Source organism: Amblyomma americanum, chromosome 8 (assembly GCF_052857255.1).
Source record: "Amblyomma americanum isolate KBUSLIRL-KWMA chromosome 8, ASM5285725v1, whole genome shotgun sequence".
NCBI lineage: Eukaryota > Metazoa > Arthropoda > Arachnida > Ixodida > Ixodidae > Amblyomma > Amblyomma americanum.
Genome location: NC_135504.1, coordinates 24,708,306 through 24,721,153, shown reverse-complemented (window position 1 = coordinate 24,721,153; position 12,848 = coordinate 24,708,306). Strand labels below are relative to the sequence as shown.

The following is a 12,848-nucleotide window of genomic DNA, read 5'->3' as shown; positions in this document are numbered from 1 at the left end:
TGACCTTGGTATGCGCCTCTGTATTTTGCGAACTATACCCTCTCAGCAAAGTAGCTTGTAGGAATAATTGGGTTTCGAAGCGGAGTCACCCTCCACTACTTGTCTTCGACTTCCACAGCGCGCGTGTTCGAGACGCGCCGGGACCTTGGGTTCCCATAAGGAGCAGTGGTAAAGCGTTATCGTACGACAATTCCCTTTGGTTCCATACAGTTTTTTTTCTTTATGCGTTCTTGGAGGCAGAAGCGCCGGCACGCGCATGACGTCTCCAAGCGTAGCCAATGACGGCGGAACACGTGCAGCTCGTGGCGTCGCATATGAGCCAATCGCAGAGCGGAAAAGGCCACTATAAAGGAGAAACAGCGCAGCCATTTTGCCTTTCTCCAGGTGCTCGGCACGCAGTCACGACGTCCGTTCTGGTGATTGCCTTTTGTGTTTGTGGCCTGCTATCTAAATGGGGAAAGGAAAGCGCAAAGACAAGAAAAACGACTCAGCTGCTGGACCTCCAGGTGCGTAGCGAATTTCCTTTCGGTTCTGTGGCCTCCGCCGCAGTCTCGTTTCGGTGCTCGATCCCTTTGTTCATCTGGCGTCACTTGCCGGTCGCTTTAGGCCTAACCTCGTGGGCTAGGATGATTGTGTTCTAAAGCATTAAATTTTTGCGAGAAAGCTCAACGAAATGCACGAGCTTCGTTACCCGTTTGTTCTCGCTATTATGCACCATCGTTTTTATGTGAGCGTGATTGACCGCGACTTGAGAGAAAAAAAAAAATACCTGGTTCGGTTGAGCCGAAGCGACCTCGGCAGCCTTCTAATCGCGTTAAGGTTGGTTCACGTGCAAGCGACTGAGCGAGCAGAGCGATAGAGCGGCGCGTTGCAGCGAAGAATTTGCACATTTATTGAACCTCTTCGCTCTGGCCGTTCGACGCGCCGCGACGTCTCGAAACGGCTTTGTGCGCCGCGGCGGCACAAATTGCTAGTGTTTTCGCTCCTATGTGAAGTGGCCTTTGGACTGCGTGCGACTGCGCGTCTGCCGTCCTCGTGGTTCGTACAATGTCGCGATATGCAACGCCGGTATTGGGCGCGCTGCCCTCAGGCTGCGAAGAGCCTTGCTTTGTTCGAACAAAGCCCGCACTCTTAGTGAAATTGCAACGCCTTCAGCTTGCTCAAGCTCCAACCTGCGTTGTGGACAATGCACTCTTTCGATATCATTAATATTAGTCCCTCTTGTTAGCACAAGCAACGTTTTGCATTAATGCTGCAGTCTCGGGAATACTTGTTGTACGGTAGCATTGCTATACGATGGAATGTATGCGAAATGAACAAAATTACCAAATTCCAGGGATGCTACGAACGTCAGTGCTAACAGGTTATGTGAAGTACCTAACTGAAACGCATAACCCAATACAAAGGATCGCGTCGCTTCGGATCACGTCGTTTTTTTTTTTCTGAGAGGACCTATAAAAAAAGGGGTCCAGCCGAGCCGCGCATTTGTGACCGGCGGCGCGTTCCTGCCGTGAATGCCTTGCCGAACGTTCGCCTTGCGCACGCGCACTGTTCGTCTCGACGCTCCTCGAGCACGCGCTGCTGCGCGCGTCGCCCGTGCGCCTGTGTGTTCCGGCCATGCTGCTGACCTGACACGGGGCGGGTGCTGTGGAACGCTCTTCCGCTTGGTCAGTGCCTTGATCCACGGCACGTTTCCGAGCGCTGCTGTCTCGTTTTAGCCCGTTCTTCTTGGTGCACAGCAATCCCTCTGCAGCTCCGCACAACAATCTCTTCAGCGCATTTACGATTCCTTTATGGTTTATTTGGGTTTAACGTCATAAAGCGACTTAGGCTATGAGGGACGCCGTAGAGAAGGGCTTCGGAAATTTCGACCACCTGGGGTTCTTTAACGTGCGCTGACATCGCACAGAACACAGGCCTCTGAATTTCGCCTCCATCGAAATTCGACCTCCGCGGCTGAGATTGAACCCGCGTCTTTCGGGCATCGTGTTTCAGCGTCCTTACTCTGTTTCCGCCGCATTTTTGGCATGGGCTATCCGCATTACCCGCCGCGGTGGCTCAGTGGTTAGTGCGCTCGGCTACTGATCCGGGGAAACGGGTTCGAACCGGACCGCGTTTCGATGGAGGCGAAACGCAAAGGCGAAAGTGTTCTGCGCTATGTGAGTGCACGTTAAAGATCCCCAGGTGGTCGAAATTATTCCGCAGCCCTCCACTACGGCACCTCTTTCTTCATTTCTTCTTTCACACCCTCCTTTATCCCTTCCCTTCCGGCGTGGTTCAGGTGTAAACCGAGATGTGCGAGATTTTTACTTCGTCATTTTCTTTCCTCAAAAATCAATTTTTTTATTTTCAGCTAATGTCTCTTTCTCCGGATTGTGACCGCTAATTATCGCGACACCGTGTCTTTTGTTTCAAGGTTAGAGTGTGCAACCTATGGGGCTGCCGGGTTAAATCAAGCCGGATTAACAGCTTGGCGTCCCGCTGTGTGGCGCGATGAGTGGCACGGTATTGCTGTTGTTGTTTTGACTGAGGGAATGATGAAAAGTTAACAGGCCCGCCCACTGGTTCCAGCTGATGCACAGTCGCTGCCACGTGCAGATAATCGCTGCCACGTGCAGACAGTAGGAGAGTTAAAAGATATATGAGAGGAAAGTTGGGAAGAAAGGACGCGCGTCTCAACAGCCGCGTCACCTGAAGAAGATGACGACGGTTTAGCAACAGGTACCCCCGGTGGCAAGCAGCCTTCGCCACATATGCGAGAGCCCCTGCATCATTGCTCATTAGGGCCAGGCAGCCACTTCATCGTCCCCTTAACGTGAAGCGAAGGCTTTACTACTACCCTGCGTAGCTGCTTCGCCGTGTACAAGAGTTTGACCTTGAACCGAGGAGAAACCACGTGACAGCTATGACGTCATTCAACCGCCACCGCCGCTTTCATTGTGATCATTGGCATTGGCGCTGCCGATGTTCTGGACTCCGTCGATTTTGAGGAAAAAAAAGGAAATGGAGAAGCGCGTTTCCCGCAACCAGCATGTGCTGACATTCTCCGTGACAGCAAGCGTTATCCGTGGCAAGAAACGTGTATTCTTTACACCCGATATATAAATGAAAAAAAAAAAATTGAAGGCCGATTTCGACAGACGGTAATCCGAAAGTTGAGCGCAGCTCTTCGCATGCCGCCTGCTACCGCTTGGCAGGTGTCGTGTTATGTTGCTAGCCACCCTCCGGAATCGTCCCGTAGCAGCCGCCTTCCGGCTGTCCATTCCTCTCGCGATGGCAGGTGGCGCTTCGCTCTGCTGCTCCCTGCCAACACGTCACCTGTCACACTCCGTAACACGTCACTTGTCGGATAGCATGTTACACCGGCTACGACGCGGAACTCAGGAACGGGCGAGCTGCGCTCTAAAATGAATGAAATGATAGAAGTCACTGCCGTTGAACACGAAGCGAAAAGCTTCACCACGTTTGGTAAAGGAGTCGTCCCATAGGCCGGAGAATAGCCTTGAACGACCTTCAGCCCAACAACTTCAGCCGTGCATGACCGTACGTGGTACAGATACGGGTCGAACTCTTTACCCCTGACCTTGACCCATGACCTTTAGTTGACACCTGATCTTTGGCCTTTGACATTTGGTGAGATTTGGGTTCATCTTTGAGCTTAAAAACATTCGATGGGGGTCTAAGCCCCAGTGATAGTGCGTCTAAGCCACCTGGGCGTGTGGGTATATGCTATAGAACGGCTGTCCATGCAGGCGCTGCCATGGACGAGCCTGAGACACTCATCAAGCGTCCTTGCTTTTCGCTGTATTCCAGGGTTAGCCAAGTTAAATTGAAAATTGTTTTTTTTCTTCTCAAATAGCGAACTATAGGGAAAGCTTGCGCGTGTGTCGCAAATTTATTGAATACGGCGGGGCTTATCGCTTCTTTGTTGCTGTGGGGGAGGGCTGATCCCGTTTGTGTGAAAATTAAGACCATGTGCGCCAGCTAGGGCCGAGCACTCAGTTCTTCAGTGCAAAGGGTTTACGACGCTGTTTGGGGTCGCTGCGGGTTTGGTCGGGTTTAGTCACGGTGCATGCCACTATCGGCTTGCACAGCTGTCTGAGTTGGGACGGCTGTTGCGACATATGCTCTCGACCACTCTATACTGCATTTTCGGTCACTGACCATGTCAAATATGTTAATTGCAGTCAGCTGCGCACTTTAACATGGTCAGTAAACCGAAGACTGATTCTGCTGACCTCTGTGCTGACCTGACCAGACGGCTTTCGATCAAACCATCGACTAAGTACTCTATACCAGCTGTCTTTTCCCGTTGAGCAGACGAGGGAAGGGACAAGAGGTGCTCGTTATGACATGACAGAAGCCAACAGTCACCGAAACCAAGAAACTTAGGGGATGCCTTCTTAAATAATTTGTGGTGTTCATCAGTGGAGGCTTAATAGGGCAATGACTTTTTAAATAGTCTCTTTGCGACTTTAAACCACCATAAAGAAGCGAACCTTTTTAAAGATAATTCATTAGAAAGCAGAAGAAATGCAACCACATGCCGCCGGTGGGATCCGAAACCCACGACCTCTGAATTTCGCGTCCGGTGCTCTACCAACGGAGCTCCGGCGACGGCTGTCCAGTATTCTGCTTTCGGCAGTGTATATATGCGTGTCGTAACGATCGCTATGATCGCAAACGCAGCCGATATATAGAGCCGACGTTAAATATGCATTTTCGGCCCGCAGCGGTGCCTTCGGCCAGCGGTGGCAACCAAGCCACCCCTCCTGCTCCGTCGCCCGCCGGTCCCTCGCGGGTTTCGTTCGCGCAAGCACTCCAGCAGGGCGCCGCGGCCAGCCCGCAGCCGCGCGCCGTCAGCGGCGGCCCGACCACGGCCGCGGAGCCCAGCGCTCAGCCCAGCGCCTCCCGTCCCAGCTACGGGGCCGCCGCCGCCTCGGGTTCCGCCAACGTAGCTGCCAGCAACCCCCGGCCTGCATCCGCAGCAGCCGCCGTGAGTGGCAGTCAGCCGGCAGCAGCTGCCCTACCACCGTCGCCACTATGCACGCCGCCCGTTGCGGTGACACAGCAAACCTCCGAAGCTGGCGACCAGGCCACTCCGGGTGACGATGTCAGGATCAAGGTGCGTACTGTTTCACGGAAAGGGCTTCTTCTTGAGGCATGCCATGTAGCTCGTTTAACCTCGTTATAACGAAGCTGAAAGTTCGTTCCCGGCTTTTGCTTTGTTATATGCAGTGTTGAAGGAGCTCCCGAGGGGAATCGTAATTCGTTCGTTATATCCATTATATCGTTATAAACCATGCTGTGCAGCTAGTTATGCCAGCGGTCCAAATACAGTTGAACCTCTTTACAACGAAGTTGAAGGTTTCCGGCAATTACTTCGTTATAACTGTAGCTTCGTTATAGTCCCTGTTGGCCGAGCTTCCACGTGCAATCATAATTTCTTCGTTATATTAGTTTCGTTATAAACCGCTTCGTTTATAAGTTTATAAGTTATAAGTTAGGTTATAAGTTATAAGTTTGCGACGTAACAACCGCATATAAATGAGTGGTTTGAATCCGACCGCGCTGCTTCATTTCGGTGGAGGCGAAGCGCAAAGGCACCCATGTGCGGTGCGATGTCAGTGTACATTAAAGCTCCCCAGGTGACTGAAATTATTCCGGAGCCCTCCACTACAGCACCTCTTTCTTCCTTTCCTCTTTCACGCCCTCCTTTTTCTCTTCCCTTATGGCGCGTTTCATGTGTCCGCCAATATGTGAGAAAGATACAGCAGCATTTCCTTTCCCTGACAATCAATTTTCAATGTTCACAGTTTCTTCTGTGAGGTTCAGGGCCTCAGTCATGGCCTGGATAAAGGGTGGCTCAAGCAATTGGTGCGTCGTCAGGTTTAGCCATTGGATTCAGTACTTGTACGCCGGCGGCCGAGTGTTGTGTTGCCAGCGTATGAAATATTTGTTTATAAAGCGAAAGCTTTACTGGCCGCAGGTTGCGCAGTTTCGCATGATTCCTGGAGAGCCGTGCTGCGCATGCACGAGGAGCAGTGATGACACACGGCCCATTTTTCTCTCTCGCTCTCTACCCACTACTGCGCATGCGCCACTGGTAGCACCGAGCCACAAGTGTTCCGCCGCTGCGCACCGCCTCGCCTTTCCTCAAAATCCAACTTTCAATTTTGTTTTCGCGTTCCTCTTTGCCTCCCTCCTTTATGCCTTCCTTGTCGGCGCGGTTAGAGTGTCCGCCGAGATATGCGAGATGATTACTGTGCCATTTCCTTCCCTCGAAAAGTAAACAAAACAAGTGAGCCGACGGCGTTCATAGTTCATTGGCGTTGACAACTTGGCAAAGACCGTTTTTTCACGAATGTAAAGGCGCACAACCGACTCTGTGGGTCAGTGGAGAGCTCAATATCGCTTTCGCTTTGTATATTCTGGATTAGCTGGGCTGATCCAACCCGCCGCGGTGGCTCAGTGGTTAGAGCGCTCGGCTACTGATCCGGAGATCCCGAGTTCGAACCCAACCGCGACGGCTGCGTTTTTATGGAGGCAACACGCTAAGGCTCCCGTGTGCTGTGCGATGTCAGTGCAGGTTAAAGGTACCCTGGTGTTATTAATTAATTGGTTTTGGGGGAAAGGAAATGGCGCAGTATCTGTCTCATATATCTTTGGACACCTGAACCACGCCGTAAGGGAAGGGACAAAGGAGGGAGTGAAAGAAGAAAGGAAGAAGAGGTGCCGTAGTGGAGGGCTCCGGAATAATTTCGACCACCTGGGGATCTTTAACGTGCATTGACATCGCACAGCACACGGGCGCCTTAGCGTTTTTCCTCCGTAAAAACGCAGCCGCCGCGGCCGGGTTCGAACCCGGGAACTCCGGATCAGTAGTCGAGCGCCCTAACCACTGAGCCACCGGGGCGGGTGTGCCCTGGTGGTCGAAATTATTCCGGAGCGCTCGACTACATCACCTCTTTCTTCCTTGCTTCTTTCACTCCCTCCTTTATCTCTTCCATTACGGCGCGGTTCAGGTGTCCAACGATATGTGAGACATACTGCGCATTCTTTCCCCAAAACCAATTATTATTATTAATTATTATCGGGCTCATCCACATTAATTTTTTCCGGGGTGGGGGGGGGAGGAAATGGCGCAGTACCTGTCTCACATATCGGTGGATATCCGTAATCCGTCATAAGGGAAGGGACAAAGGGGGGGTGAAAGAAGTGAAGTAGTGCCGTAGTGGAGGGCTACGGGACAATTTTGACCGCCTGGGGATTTTTAACGTGTACTGGAAACGAACAGCAAACGGGCGCCTTAGCGTATTCTCTCTCCAAAGAACCGCAGCCGGTGTGGTCGGGTTCGAACCTGGGAAACCGGATCAGCATCCGAGCGTTCTAACCAGTGAGCCATCGCGGTGAGTGTATTGTCTTTTTCAGTCACTCGTTAAATAAGCTTTTACTCCAAGCTAAATGAGCCATCGTCGAGTCCAAACATCCACTCTGGCAAACTGATGTTTCCTTGGGCCGTAGCTGTTTATTTTTATAAATTATGCTTCTGCACATTCTCTTTTCAAGGAAAGAGTCCCGTATGTTGCTCATCTTTCGCTGTTAATGAGCGGCTGGCGCGTCCTTCCGACCTCCACGAATGCCGAAATTTCCACGGTAGTTCCTTTTGCCGAGCTTCGCCGCCGGGCGCTGGTTTTGTTTCATGAGGATTAAATGTTTCTAATTTTGTCGCCCCAATCGCGACGAGTGTGTGAGTGAGTGAATAAACTTTAGTGCTGTAATAAAGGAGTCTTGCTGCTTGCTCGAAGATTGCCGATGTCTTCCAGGTTGAGCGTGGTTGGCGCTCCTAGTCCAAGGCACCACTGTACCTGGCCATCCGGCATGCGTGGCTCACTAGGTCTCTTAGGACCTTGAGCTGGCTGCTGGTTAGCCGGTTCCCACTGCTCCACACTTCGCTCTTTATTACCTCGGAAAGCTACATTGTGTATGCATTCCCGTGTGATATGATACAGCGTGGGGGTTGCCCCGCACCACGGACATGCATCACTATACTGCTCCGGATACATCTTATGTAGAATGTGAAGGTTGTGGAAGGCTCCTGTTTGGAGTCTTCTCCAACATGTCGCTTCATGTTGTGTTAGCAGAGGATGTGGCGGGGGTATTTGCGTCTTCTGCCTTTGATGAGGTTGAGGATAGCTGCGTACGTGAGCTCTACCGTCATCTCCGGGCCGTCCGAGGCATTTGACGCACCAGCTCGGATAGTCAGCTCGCGAGCTAGCTTGTCCGCCTTCAGATTGCTTTCGATTCCGGCGTGTCCCGGCACCCAGTAGATCCTATGTTGATCTTTTCGTTGGTTCGCTGCGTTTTCAAGAAAATTCTTAGTGTTTTCTTGTTGATTCTTCCTACCATGTAGCGTCTGCACGCTTCTTGGGAATCTGTTGTGATTGTGAGAGATTTGTTGGTGCGATAAGCCTCGGCTGCCGCTAGAGCTACGGCTATCTCCTCTGCTTTAATTATCGTCCCATCTCTCGTGGATGCGCCGCTGATGAGGCAAACCTCCTTTGTTGTGACAACCGATACCGTTTTCTTGATGTTTTGGCTACGAGTCCACGGGTACAGAGTGGCGTTAGTGTAGACTACCTGATCTTGTGTGGCTATCTTCGCCTCTACATATGCAGCTCTTGCCTGTCTTCTGGCTGCGTGTAGATTTGGATCCATATTCCTGGGTATTGGGCTAACCTCGTAGGTTCGACGTATTTCGTCTGGGATGTCTGCCGATCTATCCTCGATGTCGTGGACCTCCTTATAGTTCAACCTCCGTAGGAGCTCCCTCCCTGTTGCCGAGTTCCTTAGCCTTTGTATCTCTGACATGACTTGTACCCTGCTTAACTCGTCGAACGTGTTTTGCAGCCCCAGTTCTGCCAGCTTGTCGTTCGACGTGTTTCTGGGTAGGCCCAAAGCTGTCTTGTAGGCTCCTTTGATTAGGACCTCTGCCTGATTTTCTTCACTTTTCAGCATGCTGTGATATGGAAGAAAGTAAGTTATTCTGCTGATGACTAGGCTGTTCACCAGCTTCAGCGTGTCGCCTTCCTTCCACAGAAATAGGGAAGATTTCTGTGGGCGACAATGTACTGTGACGTCACCAGCTGCATGCCCCTCGATATTTTCTTGGAGTTTGCTCAAGAAAAAAAAAAATAAGACCTCTTTCTATGGTCACTTCACACAAACAGTGGTCGGTCGCTTATGGTCTCCAGTTTATTCAGTCAACGCGCCGAGAGGTTCTGTGACAGTATGCATGACGACAAGCTTCTGTCTCGATGTCACACTTTAAGGGAAACCCAGTTTTAGTTTCGGCGTTCTTTGTTTTTGCTGTTTTAAAGGGCTTCTACTGAGGATTTTGAAAAACGGTTTCTGAGGCACGGAGAAAGGTCTTAAGAAATGTGATGCATAGTGGAACACAATGCCACGTCTAAAAACATTCAAAACCGCCCACAGTTGAACTTTGAGTGGTTTATAATCCTTGCAAGAAATGCTTCTACAGCTCTTGCGCCACCATGGCCTTGGTTCCCTGAATAAATAAGTTAAGGCAGGGAAAAAACTAGTAATTACTGTCTCGATTTTGATGAACACACCGACCACGCAGTGCGGTTCCTTGATTTTGCAATCGTCACGATCGTCCATGTCATATGTGCGCAAGATAGCACAAGGATCTGAAATATATTCTGAGGAAAGTGCAGGGTCGGTCAAAAGTTCCCAGGCCACAGGGACTGTTTTTGAGCTGTATAATAAGGCAGACATGACACCCTCAAATACTCAAAATATCCATTGAGGGCGGAAGAGGCTTTTGTTTTCTGCGAACCTTGATAGCTTTATTCGCGTCTTAAATGCCATGATATACTGCTCAAAAGAAGCAAGCCCTGTGGCCCGGAGACTTTTGACCAGCCGTGTATATAACCTAGCTCAACCACTATGTTCTCTCGTCATAAACACCTGAACCATATATTTCTACATTGAGCACAGAAGCCACAATCCCGAGCGAAGGTTGGCGAGCTTTTTTCAGAGACTTTTTCACGCACGCGCATTTCTACGCCTCGCGCTGCTGCGTATTTTTTTTTCAGATTTGTCTGTCAGTTAGATTCAAAAGTAAGGCAGCTGCTATGGCCACTGCGAGTAATAAGCGTCGCTTCGGCGGTTCAGGAGGCCCCCCCCCCCCGACCCCATTCTACAGGGGATAACTACCGAACTCGTCGGCAGCCGGCGGTGGGGCCGATTGGGTAGGGCTGGATGAAGAGCGCCGACCTGTGAGCATGAAAAGAGTGATGAAAAGATATAGGAAGTCTCGAATATGCTGAAATTTAGATATTGACTGCAGATAGCTTCGCTTGCACGAAACATTTAAAACATTCTCACTGGAGCATATCAATGATCAAGCGCCGTCCTTTAATGGGCTCGCTACAACGCACGGGGTGCAGGAGGCTTTTTTCATTAAGACTCACCGGAACCGGTCCTGCAGTGTAGTGTAGATCGAAGACCATTCGGTCAAAGTTAAGTGACGCTCAACACACGAGACAGTGCGTGCATCCTTAATTGTTCATGCTCTGCTCTAATTGCCACCAATCACGGCGCAGGAGCTCGAGCGAACCCTGCCCTCTCACTTCCCGCGGCGGCCCGCCCACGGCCAGCTGGGTCGGACCATACAACTTCTTGCCAACCACTTCAGCATTGAGATACCGACTGGCAGCGTCTATCACTATGACGTCGAGATCTCCTCTGAGACTGCCCAGGAGACCAAGGTTCCTGAGCAGAAAAAGTACCGATGTCTCAGCACGAAGATCAACAGGATTGTCATCGAGCTCCTAGTAAAGAAGTACCGGCAAGACCTGGCCAACTGCATCCCGGCTTTCGATGGCCGCAAGAACCTGTACACGCGCCGCCAGCTCAACTTCCGCGAGCGCACATTCACAGTCGACCTCGAGGAAGACCAAAGATCCCAGAAGTTTATAATCAAGATCCAGTACGCGGCCACAGTGAACCTGGACGCCCTGCATGGTGTCTTCCAAAAGCGCGTACAAACTGTGCCGCAGGAAGTCCTCCAGGCCATCGACATCGTCTTGAGGCACAGCCCTTCGATCAACCTTGCACCGGTTGGACGCTCGTTCTTCAGACCGCCTGGACCCAACGAGAACAATGACCTCGGAGGAGGCCGGGAGGTGTGGTTTGGCTACTACACGAGTGTTCGACCCGCCCAATGGAAGCCCATGCTTAACGTCGACATGTCAGCAACAGCATTCTACGAGTCGCTTCCACTGGTCGACTTCATGTGCAGGTTCCTAAGCGACAGCCGTCGTGTGTTGACGCCCGCGGACTTCCGGTCATTGCGCGAGAACCAGTATGTGCGCCTGAATAGGGAGCTCAAGGGACTCCGTGTCAAAGTGACGCACCTTCCGTACCCGCGCAAGTACAAAGTGGTCAAGATCACGAGAGAACCTGCTAAGGAAATCTATTTTGAATCAGAAGGTAGTCAGATCTCCGTCGCAGACTACTTCCAGAGCCGCTACAGACGCTTGTCGTACCCGAACTTCCCTTGCGTGCAGAGTGGTAGCCCGACGCATCCGGTCTACATTCCTCTGGAGGTGTGCGAGCTGGCCGAAGGCCAGCACTGTCGGAAGAAGCTCGACGAGAGTCAGACCGCCGAGATGATCAAGCGCACGGCCCAGCCGCCAGCCAAGCGCTTCCAGGAGATTCGTCAGTCTGTGCGCGACATGGTCAGCAGCTCGGACAAGTACCTACGAGAGTTCGGCGTCAAGATCAACACTGAACCCACTCAGGTTGTGGGCAGAGTGCTCGACCCGCCATATCTGGTTTTTGAGAACAACACCATGTGCAAGCCGCGCAACGGTACGTGGGATCTCCGAGGGCAGCGCTTCTGCGAGGCGATGTCCATGACAAAGTGGATTGTTCTCAACGTGAGCCGCTTCGCGCACAAGGATTCCCTGGAAAACTTCGTCAGGATGCTCATCCGTATCGGCCAAGAACTGGGCATGCGCATTGCGCAGCCGCTTGCGGTCATCACGTTCGACACAAACCGCAAGCTCATGCGGACCGTTCTCACGGAGCAGCGCCAGCAGCACCCGCAGTTGGAGATGGTTGTGGCTGTGATAACAAAAGACACGAACTACGCTGAGATCAAGCAGGTGGCAGAGACTGAGCTCTCCCTGCGCACACAATGCATATTGGACAACAACGTGGTTCAAAAGTGCAACGCAGCGCTCATCCAAAACCTGTGCCAGAAGATCAACGCCAAGATGGGCGGTATCAACAATAGTCTCCTGATGCAGGAGAAGCCGAAGCTGTTCCATAGCCCCGTGATCGTCATCGGAGCAGACGTGTCGCATCCATCGCCTGGAGACAAGGTCAGGCCATCCATCGCTGCGTGCGTCGGAAGCCTAGACGCTGTACCGTCCAAGTTTCACGCCACCATTCGGGTACAGATTGAACACTCCGAGGCTAAGGCGCGTGTGGAAATCATCAGAGACCTGAAGGACATGATCAAAGAATTGCTACTGGCTTTCTACCGCGCCACCAGGCACAAGCCCGAGCGGATCGTCTTCTACAGGGACGGAGTGAGCGAGGGGCAGTTCTTGGAAGTCCGTAACCATGAGGTAAGCAACTGCGCCTACTACAATAGTGTGCCCACTAAACGCTCATCTCGTTAAGACAGTTTTTCCCGCATTCAATGTCACTCGTGTCATTGGATAACCTTTGTCTTTTGAGAAGGGGACAAGCTGTGCATATACGTTAAAGACACCGAATTGATCTCCACAGGGTTATAATTTCAGGACATCCAG

General features: G+C 51.6%; 1 protein-coding gene across 1 annotated transcript in view; it reads left to right on the top strand.

The window, feature by feature from the left end:
• Positions 1–442: 442 nt before the first annotated feature.
• The window catches only part of LOC144102231 (protein argonaute-2-like), a 52,678-nt gene continuing 40,272 nt past the window's right edge, over positions 443–12,848 (top strand). Inside the window, exons 1-3 of the mRNA XM_077635541.1 lie at positions 443–506; positions 4,734–5,125; positions 10,629–12,662. Coding sequence (XP_077491667.1) covers positions 452–506; positions 4,734–5,125; positions 10,629–12,662 — 2,481 coding nt within the window. The 5' untranslated portion in view covers positions 443–451. The remainder of the gene's footprint in view (positions 507–4,733; positions 5,126–10,628; positions 12,663–12,848) is intronic.